Here is a 15,216-nt window from a genome sequence, read left to right as displayed (position 1 = left end):
TTTTCATATCTTCCGGGACTGTCAACCAAGAAATTTACGTGAAAGAGTGTTTGAATAAACGTCTGCTGCCTTTCCTGAAGAAACACGGTTGTTCCGTACTGTTTTGGCCGGATTTGGCATCTTGCCATTACGGTAAAAAGGCCATGGAGTGGTACGCCGCCAACAACGTGCACGTGGTTCCCAAGGACAAGAACCCTCCCAACACGCCAGAGCTCCGCCCAATTGAGAAATACTGGGCTATTGTCAAGCGGAACCTAAAAAAGACCAAAAAACTGCTAAGGACGAGCAGCAGTTCAAGGCAAACTGGCTTTCTGCGGCGAAGAAGGTGGACAAGGTGGATGTACAAAATCTGATGGCAGGTGTCAAGCGTGAGGCCCGGCAATTCGGATTTGGAAAAGCGAAAGCCTAACTGAATATTTTTCCTGAATTTTATACTAATTGAACTTGAAAAAGAAATTTAATTTGATTTTTTAAATAAACGGTTTCACCGATTTACACGCGTTTTCCCTTGACCAAATTTTGACCGTATCACCCTTTAGATTTAAAGCTACACATTTTCCCAAAAATTACCTTATTTTAAAATAGATACATCTTTGGAATCGGAATAATTAACCAAATCCCTAAGGAAAGGTGGATCCAAGTAAATTTTATTTTAAGTGTACACAGAAAATATCAACAAAATCATTTGAACAAAAAACATTTAATTTTATGTTTAATACATTTTCTTCATTTTGACAAAAAGTATTAACTTACACTAAAAAAAATAATGTCGTGAGGTCAAAGATTTCATGTCTTTAAAATACGAATGCAAATTTTGCTTAGGATAGAAGATGCATTTCTCTAATATAAAGTTTATTTCCTTGTCTAAAAGTCTATAAACTTTTCAATGAAGTCGTATTGTCCTTATAATTAAGTGATTTCACTAAGAAATGGGTATCATAACAGGTTGGCTGATAAGTCCCCGGTATTGAATGCATATTATTTTTATGTAGTACCCACCTTCAAATGATTCGTGTCATAATTTGACGTCTGTAAGTCAATTAGGTTGTGATATAGGGCGTCTTTTGTGAAGCAACTTTTGTTATTGTGAAAAAAATGGAAAAAAGGAATTTCGTGATTTGATAAAATACTGTTTTCTGAAGGGAAAAAATACGGTGGAAGCAAAAACTTGGCTTGATAATGAGTTTCCGGACTCTGCCCCAGGGAAATCAACAATAATTGATTGGTATGCAAAATTCAAGCGTGGTGAAATGAGCACGGAAGGCGGTGAACGCAGTGGACGCCCGAAAGAGGTGGTTACCGACGAAAACATCAAAAAACAAGTATATACGGCCGTAAGTTCGGCCAGACCGAATCTTATGTACCCTCCACCATGGATTGCGTAGAAACTTCTACGAAAGACTGTCATCCACATATTTCAACTCACATGGTTGTTAAATATCATATACTACCACCACGTACCAAATTTTAACCAGATCGGATGAATTTTGCTTCTCCAAAAGGCACCGGAGGTCCAATCTGGGGATCGGTTTATATGGGAGCTATATATTATTATGGACTGATAGGAACCAATTCCTGCATGGTTGTTGGATACCCTATACTAACATCACGTACCAAATTTCAACCGAATGGAAAGAATTTTGCTCTTCCAAGGTGCTCTGGAGGTCAAATCTGGGGATCGGTTTATATGGGGCCTATATATAATTATGGACCGATATCGACCAATTTTTGCATGGGTGTTTGAGGCCATATATTAACATCACGTACCAAATTTCAACTGCATCAGATAAATTTTGGTCTTCCAAAAGGCTCCGAAGGTCAAATCTGGTGATCGGTTTATATGGGGGCTATATATAATTATGGACCTATATGGACCAATTTTTGCATGGTTGTTAGAGATCATATACTAACACCATGTACCAAATTTCAGCCGGATCGGATGAAATTTGCTTCTCTTAGAGGCTCCGCACGCGAAATCAGGGGATCGGTTTATATGGGGGCTATTTATAATTATGGACCGATATGGACCAATTTTCGCATGGTTGTTAGACACCATATACTAACACCATGTACCAAATTTCAGCCGGATCGGATGAAAATTGTTTCTCTTAGAGGCTCTGCAAGCCAAATCGGGGGATCAGTTTATATGGGGGCTATATATAATTATGGACCGATGTGGACCAATTTTTGCATGGTTGTTAGAGACCATATACTAACACCATGTACCAAATTTCAGCCGGATCGGATGAAAATTGTTTCTCTTAGAGGCTCTGCAAGCCAAATCGGGGGATCGGTTTATATGGGGGCTATATATAATTATGGACCGATGTGGACCAATTTTTGCATGGTTGTTAGAGACCATATACTAACACCACGTACCAAATTTCAGCCGGATCGGATGAAAATTGTTTCTCTTAGAGGCTCTGTAACCCAAATCGGGGGATCAGTTTATATGGGGGCTATATATAATTATGGACCGATGTGGACTTATTTGTGCATGGTTGTTCGAGACCATATACTAACACCATGTACCAAATTTCAGCCGGATCGGATGAAATTTGCTTCTCTTAGAGGCCTCGCAAGCCAAATTTTGGGGTCCGTTTATATGGGGGCTATACGTAAAAGTGTACCGATATGGCCCATTTGCAATACCATCCGACCTACATCAATAACAACTACTTGTGCAAAGTTTCAAGTCGATAGCTTGTTTGGTTCGGAAGTTAGCGTGATTTCAACAGACGGACGGACGGACATGCTCAGATCGACTCAGAATTTCACCACGACCCAGAATATATATACTTTATGGGGTCTTAGAGCAATATTTCGATGTGTTACAAACGGAATGACGAAGTTAATATACCCCCCATCCTATGGTGGAGGGTATAAAAATCCACAAAATGATTTTAATAACCGTAAAAAGAAGTTGATCGAAATAGCAGAGGCCTAAAAGATATCAAAGAAACGTGTTGGTCATATCATTCATCAATATTTGGATATGCGGAAGCTCTGTGCAAAATGGGTGCCGCGCGAGCTCACATTTGACCAAAAACAACAACGTGTTGATGATTCTGAGCGGTGTTTGCAGCTGTTAACTCGTAATACACCCGAGTTTTTCCGTCTACATGTGACAATGGATGAAACATGGCTCCATCACTAGACTCCTGAGTCCAATCGACAGTCGGCTGAGTGGACAGCGACCGGTGAACCGTCTCCGAAGCGTGGAAAGACTCGAAAGTCGGTTGGCAAAGTAATGGCCTCTGTTTTTTGGGATGCGCATGGTATACTTTTTATCGATTATCTTGAGAAGGGAAAAACCATCAACTGTGACTATTATATGGCGTTAGTGGAGCGTTTGAAGGTCGAAATCGCGGCAAAACGGCCCCATATGAAGAAGAAAAAAGTGTTGTTCCACCAAGACAACGCACCGTGCCACAAGTCATTGAGAACGATGGCAAAAATTCATGAATTGGGCTTCGAATTGCTTCCCCACCCACCGTATTCTTCACATCTGGCCCCCAGTGACTTTTTCTTGTTCTCAGACCTCAAAAGGATGCTCGCAGGGAAAAAATTTGGCTGCAATGAAGAGGTGATCGACCAAACTGAGGCCTATTTTGAATCAAAACCGAAGGAGTACTACCAAAATGGTATCAAAAAATTGGAAGGTCGTTATAATCGTTGTATCGCTCTTGAAGGGAACTATGTTGAATAATAAAAACGAGTTTTGACAATAAAAAATGTGGGTTTCTTTGTTAGGCCGGGGACTTATCAGCCAACCTAGAAAATTCTCTATGTAAAACTAATAACTCCAAATCAATTGAGATATAAATCATTTTCTCCTTACTGTACATTGAGTAATCGCCAATATGAAGGTAGTTTTTTCTTCAGATATTTGTATTAATAGAACATTGGCAATTTTGTGCGTATGTAAATGTTTATATGGTCTTTGATAAAACTACACACATATATATATACGCACACACACGCACTCAACGACCATACATGCCAAAGCCAATTTAATTCCGCCCAATTTGTGATAATAAAAGTTTATATTCGCACACAAGGCTCGGCCTTTTCTTATGTATTTCTTATTTTATTCCAAACGAAATGGATATGGATTTTTCAATGTACTTTAATCTTTTAGTAGGAAAAAATAAAGGATGACTAATCGTCGCCTTGGGAGTTATGCTTGACATCACAGTTGGATTATATGGATGTTTATTATAAATGTGCGTAACTGTGAATATGAATGCGGAACATTTCCAAAAACACAAATACTTTGGAAAAATTCTTATCATTCGTATGACCAATTGAAATACTTGACATCATAAAAATGTTGTAAAATAATTACACACAACTGAGCCTTTCAATTGCTATAGTGGGAAATTAACAAATTTCCGCATTAAAGTTAAAACTATATTGTCTGCGAAATCAGGACGTTGCTAAATGATTTTTTTTTACATGACTAAAACAAAATTGAAATAATCAATTTCCCGATGCTGAAGTGTGGTACAAATAGCTGACACAAACTGTTAGGAAGTTCACAATGGTATTATATCTTTTAGACTAGAAATTTTAACTACATTATATTTATCTTTATCGGCAGATCATTGCATTGTTTTCAACCGATCATTTGCATTTGCGCTTACTTACATTGAGAATTGTTCCTAATGGAGGGAAAATGGTTTGGGGATTGAAGGTTGGAATTCAACAAAATCCACGTCTTAGTCGAAATCGAAATCCATGCCTTAGTCGAATCGAAAATTGATGCAAACGACTTTACAAGTCTATTTATTTTACCGAGCATTCATTAAAAAAGTATATACAGCAGTAAGTTCGCCTGGGCCAAATCTTAAATTGTTTCCTTTGAAAACTCTTCTTGAAAATATGTAGAATTTCAGGGGGTTTTATGACAGATATTCTCCCAAGCAGATCAGTTCAACCAGTACGCTTCCCGAAGATAAATTTAAAGATTCTACCTATGAAGACTAGATAACATTTTGGATTTAAAAGAACCATTTTTATTTGAGTTTTAGAGGAATCATAAACATCTCGTGTAAGTTTCCAAGAAAAACGCCTTGATTTGAAATGAAAAATCTGTAGATTTTTACCCCCACCTATTCAAATGATTACGACAAGTAAAATCTGGAAATTTTACATTCAGTTTCAAGCAAAAGCCTGGGGAAACCTTGAAAATAAAAAAAGTAAAAGTGCAAAAAATGGTGGTTGTATGTCAGCACTTGGATTTGGAAACGTAGTTTTATTGATGGGATAATGAATGCCAACATGTATTCAAACATATTTAAACATTTTGAAAGAAAATCTTCACTTCAGCGCTGCTAAAATGGGATTCCGAGATAAAGATGGGATGGGATGTTTTCTATAGAAATCAAATTTTGTCAAAACATTCTATAGAAATCAAATTTTGTCAAAATATTCTATAGAAATAAAATTTTGACAAAAATTTCTATACAAATAAAATTTTGACAAAAATTTCTATAGAAATAAAATTTTTACAAAATTTTCTTTAGAAATAAATTCTTGGCGAAATTTTGTATAGAAATAAAATTTTGACAAAATTTTCTATAGTAATAACATTTTGAAAAAATTTTCTATAAAAATAAAATTTTTACAAAATTTTCTTTAGAAATAAATTCTTGGCGAAATTTTGTATAGAAATAAAATTTTGACAAAATTTTTTTATAGAAATAAAATTTTGACAAAATTTTCTATAGTAATAAAATTTTGATAAAATTTTCTATAGAAATAAAATTTTGACAAAAATTTCTATGGCAATAAAATTTTGATAAAATTTTCTATAGAAATAAAATTTTGACAAAAATTTCTATAGCAATAAAATTTTGATAATATTTTCTATAGAAATAAAATTTTGACAAAATTTTCTATAGAAATAAAATTTTGACAAAATTTTCTATAGAAATAAAATCTTGACAAAATTTTGTATAGAAATAAAATTCTTACAAAATTTTCTATAGAAATAAAATTTTGACAAAATTTTTCTATAGAAATAAAATGTTGATAGATTGTTTTTGGAGATATGAACCAATTTTTGTGTGATTGGGGATCGGCTATACATAACTATAGACCGATATGGACCAATTTTGGCATGGTTGTTATCGGCCATATACTAACGTAATGTACCAAATTTCAACGGAATCGGATGAATTTTGCTCCCCAAAGAGGTTCCGGAGCTCAAATTTGGGGATCGGTTTATATGGGGGCTATATTTAATTATGGACCGATATGAACCAATTTTTGCGTGGTTGTTAGAGACCATATACTAACACCACGTACCAAATTTCAACCGGATAGGTTGAAATTTGCTTCTTTAAGAGGCTCCGCAAGCCAAATCTGGGTGTCGGTTTGTATGGGGGCTATACGTAAAAGCGAAAAAAAAAGAAATTTGCTTCTCTAAGAGGCTCCGCAAGTCAATTCTTGGGGTCGGTTTATATGGGGGCTATATATAATTATGGACCGACATGGACCAATTTTTGCGTGGTTGTTAGAGACCATATACTAACACCACGTATCAAATTTCAACCGGATCGGATGAAATTTGCTTCTTTAAGAGGCTCCGCAAGCCATATCTGGGGGTCGGTTTATATGGGGGCTATACGTAAAAGTTGTCCAATATGGCCAATCCTATGGTGGAGGATATATAAATGTTAAACGGTTTACAAAAAAATACATTTGATTTGAAGAAAGCAAAAAAACGAATACTTTTTTTAGTCACTGTAGTTCCGTAATCTGATAGCTTAAACTAAACTTAATTTGGATTCAGCCCAATCAATGGGAGGGGAACCTAAGACTTAGATTGGCCGTATTAAATTATTCAAAATTAAAAACAACTAAAAATATGTAATAAATAATTTTGTAATAAAAACAAAAGCAATTTCAATTAAAAATCATTATGATCACATAATAATGTGTTGGAACCCAAAAAATATACTTTTTGTATAATGTTCGTTCACACGATGTTGCTCATCCAAATATGTAAAGTTTTTTACAAAAAAATGGTGTCAATCTTGTATTCAAAGAAAAATTACATTTTTGATACGAATACATAATCAAATGTTTATACCATAATAAAACAGGAAGATATGAAAAGCACTATCTGTCAAATGTGATATACGACTATGGTAACAGGTACATATCCTTTCCATGAAATTGTACATAACCAAAACTCAAAGTGGCTTCGTTGCAGTCGGGTCTATGGCTCGGGGCGGGCACAGGGCTTTCAACTCTGTCCAAGGACTGCAAACCTCCATTTGGAGTATTTCTATTTTCCCTAAAAACTCAAAAATACAAACTCCGAAGGGCTACAACAACCAGTGGAAGATAAGTGGGACGAGATCCAGAAAGTAGATCCAGCTGACCGCAGGATCCCGAATCTCTGTCTTGTGGCCACCAACAAACGAGAGAAGTGGCGCAAGCATTTAGAGGAGTCCGATCTTGGATCCAAACGGTTGTGGTCTACCATCCGGAGCAAATTTCGAAAGATGACTCCTGTATAGCGAATGCTTTCGAGCACCCCAGACAGTAGATCGTGCAAACAGAAAGCAAAAGCCAGTCTTCCGTTCACTCAGACAGAACAGCTACCCTTTGGTCATCAGTCAGCAGAATGTGCTGCAGGCGATAAAGGCCACCAAGAGCTCCACAGCAATTGGCCCAGATGGATTGGCTTCGAGGATGTTGGAGCACATTGGGGAGAATGGCGTTAGATTCCTGGCCCATAGCTTCAATGTTTGCCTCAACACTTTCCAGTTTTGAAACCAGGAAAGCAGGAACATCTTGGAGACTCGTATCGACCAATTACTCTTCTTTCTCCGGTACGAAGATTCTGGAAGCTATTTTACTGCCCTACTTCACAGAACATCTAATGTTGGCAGAACATCAGCATGGTTTCCGCTCGGAGTACGACCGCTGCGTTGTGCGAATTAACAGCCAACATTACAGAGGGATTAAATAGTAAGAGGCCGCATAGACGTTCGATTCTCGTAGCATTGTACATGTCTAAGGCGTTCGAAACAGTGAACCATACCACCCTCTTAGGAGATATTATGGGAACCTGCCTTTCTAATAATCTTAAGAGATGGTTCGCGAACTACATGGCAGGCAGACAGTTCTATGTGCAATTCAGAGGAAAAAAATCTTCGCCTAGGAGAAATAAACAAGGTGTACCTCAAGGCGGTGTACTGTCCCCCTCCTTTTAAAGTTTTATGTGGCTAGGGCTCCCCTCCCATCATCAGATGTTCAAGGGTTCACCTACGCGGACGACCGTTCCATAGTGACAAAAGGTAGGGACATCAGGGAGCTTGAGATGAGGATTAATGACTACCTCCCTTCACTTAGGGACTTCCTTGTCGACAGGAATCTGAAGCTTTCTGCTCCTAAATCGACGGCCACCATTCGTGGTCGTCCCCTTATCGATTATGCAGCCCCCGTTAGGACTCCCAATGGAGAAATCTTCAAACGGTGCAAAATACGTTAGTGCTGATTGCCACTGGAGGTCACTCTAAAACACCAGAGAAGCATGAGCCCAAAATGTTATCGGATGCCACATCTAGGAGGGTACCAACCGAAAGAGGCAAGCCCACTCGGTTTGATTTTAAAGAAGATATCAATAAAACACTTGATCGGCGATGACAGTAATGAGTGAATAAGGACGCCATTGAGGCCGGCACACACGGCAGCGGTTCAGAAGGCTATATTACTACCTATACAGAGTTGTACTACCACCATCTATTATCGACGATGAGAGAGAGAAACCAGGTCGGTGCTATCTAAGCTAAGATCGGGTATCTCCAACAGGGATGGAAAATACAATTTTGAAGAAAGTACAAAAAAGGTATTTTATTTGAACGAAAAAGTACTTTTCACTAAATTTCAACAAAAGTTCCAAAAAAATAGATAAATAAAATAAATTTTTGACAAAATTCTTCGTAGAAATAAAATTTTGCCAAAATTTTCCATAGAAATAAAATGTTGACAAAATTTTCTACCGAAATAAAATTTTGACAAAATTTTCTATAGAAATAAAATTTAAAAAAAATGTTCAACCGATATAAAAATTTGACAAAATTTTCTATAGAAATAAAATTTTGACAAAATTTTCTATAGAAATAAAATTTTGACAAAATTTTCATCAGAAATAAAATTCTGACAAAAATGTCTATAGAAATAAGATTTTGACAATACTTTCTATAGAAATAAAATGTTGACAAAAAATAAAATAAAATTTTGACAAAATTTTCTGTAGACGTAAAATTTTGACAAAACTTTCTGAAAAATACATTTTTGCAAAATAATATTTTTTTTGGTAGTTTATGGTAAGATTTTTTCCAAATGTTGGTAGATTATTTTAGTACGCGATCGATAAATTTTTATCTAGAAAGTGTTCGTGCATGTTTTTGACTGTGGCTTTAAAAAATCGAGATTTCCTTCCATGAACTAGTCTGGTTTGCCAAATTTTAAAAAGACTATTAACAAATAAGTTTATTAAAGATTTTCTGAAAATATTTTGTCAAAACTATTATACCATAAATCTGATATCGGCTCAAAAATTTCTACACAAAAGGTACTAAATCATTAGCGGGGGTACTACGGTACTGACCAGGGTGAAAAAGTATTGAAAAAAAGTACTATAGTACTGCATTTTCCATCCCTGATCTCCAAGTACTTAAATAGTTACCTCTCCCTTCTGAACCCGGCAATTCAATATGTTTGCACCTCATCGCGGGTCTTCATCCAGTAGAGGCAGCTCACTTCCACGAACTGGATGTAGAGGGCTAAATGTCTAATCCTAATAACTTGTATGTTTTGTCTTTTATTTTTCATACATAAGTTACTAGGGGCTACAACAACCAGTACTTGGTATATCCCCCATGTCGATTTTTGGTAAAGTGCCCCAAATACTAAAATCTGTCCAAAATCAGACTTTCAGCTTAAATCCCAATTTTCACAATGTTAACGTATTGGATAAACTGATTTCATATTCGATTTCTACTTTCGAATTTTACTTGCCCAAATCCTAAAAGCTAAAGTATTTTCAATTATTAAGGGCTACTTTGGTTAATGACAAAAAAAGATAAATACAAATTTTTTATGGGTTTAGGAAAGTCCCTATTTGAGGTGCTCGTCAGAAGAAGAAGAACTCAAACACATAACAACATGGTGGAAAATAAATATACGAAACTCTCTGGGGATAAAAGCTAAAACAAAAACCTTCGTCTAGCCGATGACCTACCCTTCAACTTTACAAAATTATAGAACGATCCTGAGTCCCTATCATAATCATTTATAACCTTATAAAAATATATCGTCTATAAAAAGCCGTTGACTCAAAATAATGCCGAGATCTAGAAACAGAATAACGAGCGGAGTCGATGGACGAACCAGATCTCTTATACCTCTTATAACACCTATGATTCTTCAAACCGGTTAGTGCAAGAAAATATCATGGCGTAAACCTGGATGTGTTCCCCCCAACACCTTGTCATAGTCTGTGACACAAAACTATTCAAAATCTCATAGAATCTCTCAACTTTGAAATCAAAGTTGAAGATCCATTGAGAACAGTCATTCTTGAATTCGTTTAACAATCTGAAGTTCACACTGGTTGGTCATCTTGTTGAGATAGACATATTACTATCGATAGTCGTACCCCACATCTATGTTTAGCATTACGATGTAGTTTCTTCCAAAAAAGGGCTTGATTTTGACTCTTCACATCAAAACAATGTGAAATAACACAAATGGCTGCTGATGTCTGCAAAATACTTTTTCATGCATCGAAAATGGCCTTCAAACAAAAAAAAAAAAAAAAAATAAGAATTTGAAACTGTTTTGTTGTAGGCCTATATCATAAACAAAACCTCAAACATTCCAACTCATAGGGGGTTTTATGAATGAAAGCTTATCCATTAACGGCTGGCCCTCTTGTGCGATAAATGATACGCCATAGCCTTCTCTGGTATCTTGGTCGTTTGTTCTTATTCGCTATTATCCACTGTGGAGCTTGTGTGTGTGTTTGTCTACGCTTGTGAGTAATCCATAAGCCCACACCTCCCCCTCGGGCCATTTTTAGAAACTTTGGATGTATTTTTAAATAATATATACGATTTTATATATTACTGCTCCCATGAACATATAAAGCGGGCTAGACCCATTCAGACTTTGGATGCCACTATGTTCGCCTATGCACACACAACAAACAACAAAGTAAATCAGTACAACAATCTAATTATGATAAAATACAACATACGGTTTAAGAACAGAAAACAACAACAACTACAAAAACAAAAACAATGAACACAAGGCAAATCCAAAATGGGACACATGTTCCATTTGACAATACCGCACACAGCGAGAAAACTTTCCAACCAACGTTCATCAACAGCCATCCAGCTAGCCAACCAGCCAGCCAACACTCGACAAACTTTTTTTTTGTGTTTTGTTTTAACACAGGCAGTGGCAGTTAGCGAGAGGAAAAAGAAACCCAACAACAAAATCGCCAAGAGCAGCAACATCCAGAAAATCATTAAAAAATAAAACACACAAACACATATACAACAACAATAAAAACAACAAAACGCAGAACAATACATTCACCACTTCTTTTTTTTTTTTTGTTTCTCCCCACACAAATAAAGATTCAATATTTCCTTCCACTTACCCATTGTTATTGCACCAAAGCGACAACAACAGGAACCAACAGGAGTGTGTAATTATGGAACGATGGATGGATGCTATTTTTGTTGTGCTATAATGGTGCTTGTGCTTGTTGTGCTGCCGGAAGCTATTCTGCAAATATTTTTAAGAATTGCGGTGACTGCACTCTTCCAAGAATTCTATCAAGTAATGTAGTATGGATGGCGTCAATAACTGATCCGATCCAAAACTAAAGGGAGTTATGACAAATTTCTATTAGGATCGAAAAAGAAGGCAGCATGGGATTTAAACACTAGACATCTTCATATGCCGGATAATAAAGTTAAAGCCAAATCTTATTGGACACTGATATTTCTCAACAAAATTTTGTGCCTATGACCATTACTTCCATTAGCTAGAAACATGCCGCACTTTATTATATCTCTTCACTAATATATATGAGCTTGATTTTCACTTAAATTATTATTGATAAAATTGCTATGATTTTCTTTTCGGAATACAGGAATACACATTCACAATATTACTTCACATTTTTATTGGTATACATCATTTCATTCTACGGAGGGAGTTGGAGGCCGATAGCTTTTCTTTATTCCATACAATATGCATATTTGTTTGGATAGTTTCTTCACTATTTCACTGACAAATGAATTAATTTGTGTTGGTGTTGTTACATTTACTTGATGTTTGCATTACTTAATTATATAGCAATTATTGTTTATAAATTTTGTTTTGTATGTGCACTTTATTGCTCCGCATCCGACTGAGCTACTAATACGTTCTGCCCATGGTTGATGGTCATTATTTGTTTTGCTTTATTCATTCAGGTTGTGCCTATTTGTTGCAACCATTAGCAGACGGCTGAGTTCTTAGGGTTCCTTAAATTAAATCGTATGCGTTTAACGTATAACGTAGCAATGGAACGATATTATTTAACGAGTGAATATAATCAATAGGGTGACTCATAGTTGTTACAAAAGACCGGTACTGATTATGTCCGTCATTCGGGGATTCGATTTTTATAAATCCCGAGATTCGGGATTTCTAAATATTGAATCCGGGGATGCCGGGATTTTTTTTCGGAATCTCGAAATTTTCAGGATGCTTTAAATATTTTGAGTAATAACAATCTACAGCATCAAAAAAGTATTGTACATTAATCAAAAGTAACAAAAGAAACGTAAATTGCTACTTAATAAAACATATGAAGGCAAAAATAAATTAAAAGCTATTTCATTCAAATTTTAAGGATTCTTTTTTATACTTAATCGTTTTAAGTAACATCTTAAAAATATCAAGGCATCCAAAGTTTCACCAGATATTCGCGTATATCTTATCTTATAGCAGATGAAAAGCATCAATCACAGTCGACACTACCCTGTGAAGACACCAATTTCAATTTATTACGACAATACAATAAGCCAAATTGGGCCAATAATAATAAAACATTTATTAATAAAAATCAATAAAAAAAATAATAAAAATCCAAAAAAGCCAAATATTTCACACATTTGGATTATTTTTTTTTTATAATCCCGGGATTCGGGATAAATCCTGTCCCGAAAATCCATGAATTTAGGGACAGCATTAATCCCGAATGACAGCTCTAGTATCGCCGGACTAGATGTGCTACACAATTTAATCAATTCTTCTAAAAAAGTTCAAGTTTATGTTTCCAAAAATTATATTATTAAACAACTTTAAAATAATTATATACAACAAAAATTCACAAAGTTTATTTTATTTAAAACTAATTTAATAAATTTGGATTTTTTATTTAATTTGACGGAATCTTAAATTTTTTAGGGGTGAACACACAACCACTTTTTCCCTCTAGGACGCTTAGTTTAAAAGAGCAAAAAAAAAAGATTTTCATATAAAAGTTTGATTATTTTAGGATATGGATGAAATTTTTAATTTTTGGGGGATTATTATGAGGATTTTCATCAAAATTTTAATTTTTTGGTAATCATGAATTCATGTCCTTTTCGCTCTAGGTTGCATATTTAATGAGATATGGACAAAAGAAGTTTTTCATATAAAAATTTCAATTTTTTTACGATTTTGGTGGATTTTTCAATTTTTTGGGGGCGGTCACGAATTAAAGTCCTTTTCGCTCTAGGACGCTTAGTTTAGGAGATATGAGCAAAGTTTTTCATATAAAAATTTCAATTTTTTAGGGTTTTGGTGGATTTTTCAATTTTTTGGGGGTGGTCATGAATTAAAGTCCTTTTCGCTCTAGGACGCATAGATTAGGAGATATGGGCAAAAGAAGTTTTTCATATAAAAATTTCAATTTTCTTAGGACTTGGGTGGATTTTTCAATTTTTTGGGCGTGGTCACTAATTAAAGTCCTTTTCGCTCTAGGACGCTTAGTTTAGGATATATGGGCAAAAGAAGTTTTTCATATAAAAATTTATTTTTTTTTTAATTTTGGGTGGATTTTTCAATTCTTTGGGGGTGGTCACGAATTAAAGTCTTTCTCGCTCTAGGACGCATAGTTTAGGAGATATGTGCAAAAGAAGTTTTTCATATAAAAATTTCAACTTTTTTAGGATTTGGGTGGATTTTTAAATTTTTTTGGGGGTGGTTACGAATTAAAGTCCTTTTCGCTCTAGGACGCTTAGTTTAGAAGATATGGGCAAAAGAAGTTTTTCATATAAAAATTTCAATTTTGTAGGAATTGGGTGGATTTTTCAATTTTTTGGGAGTGGTCACGAATTAAAGTCCTTTTCGCTCTAGGACGCTTAGTTTACGAGATATGAGCAAAAGAAGTTTTTCATATAAAAATTCAATTTTTTTAGGATTTTGGTGGATTTTTAAATTTTTTGGGGGTGTTCACGAATTAAAGTCCTTTTCGCTCTAGGACGCTTAGTTTAGGAGATATGAGCAAAAGGAGTTTTTCATATAAAAATTTTATTTTTTTAGGATTTGGGTGGATTTTTCAATTTTTTGAGGGTGGTCACGAATTAAAGTCCTTTTCGCTCTAGGACGCATAGTTTAGGAGATATGTGCAAAAGAAGTTTTTCATATAAAAATTTAAATTTTTTTAGGATTTGGGTGGATTTTTCAATTTTTTGGGGGTGGTCACGAATTAAACCCCTTTTCGCTCTAGGACGCTTAGTTAAGGAGATATGGCCAAAAGAAGTTTTTCATATAAAAAATTCAATTTTTTTAGGATTAAGTGGATTTTTTAATATTTTGGGGGTGGTCACGAATTATCGTCCTGTTCGCTCTAGGACACATAGCTTAGGAGATATGGCCAAAAGAAGTTTTTCATATAAAAATTTAAACTTTTTTAGGATTTGGGTGGATTTTTCAATTTTTTTGGGGTGGTCACGAATTAAACTCCTTTTCGCTCTAGGACGCATATTTAAGGAGATATGGCCAAAAGAAGTTTTTCATATAAAAATTAAATTTTTTTTAGGTTTTGGGTGGATTTTTCAATTTTTTGAGGGTGGTCACGAATTATCATCCTTTTCGCTCTAGGACGCATATTTAAGGAGATATGACCAAAAGAAGTTTTTC

General features: G+C 35.2%; 1 protein-coding gene across 1 annotated transcript in view; it reads right to left on the bottom strand.

Moving 5' to 3' along the window:
• LOC142238272 (activated Cdc42 kinase-like) overlaps nt 1-12,449 on the bottom strand; it is a 73,752-nt gene extending 61,303 nt beyond the window's left edge. The window contains exon 1 of the mRNA XM_075309877.1: nt 11,693-12,449. Within this exon, the coding sequence (XP_075165992.1) occupies nt 11,693-11,696 (4 nt within the window). The 5' untranslated portion in view covers nt 11,697-12,449. The remainder of the gene's footprint in view (nt 1-11,692) is intronic.
• Between the last annotated feature and the right edge of the window lie 2,767 nt (nt 12,450-15,216).

The sequence above is a fragment of the Haematobia irritans genome, chromosome 5 (genome assembly GCF_050003625.1).
Source record: "Haematobia irritans isolate KBUSLIRL chromosome 5, ASM5000362v1, whole genome shotgun sequence".
Taxonomy (NCBI): Eukaryota; Metazoa; Arthropoda; class Insecta; order Diptera; family Muscidae; genus Haematobia; species Haematobia irritans.
This window is presented reverse-complemented; position numbering and strand designations above follow the sequence as displayed.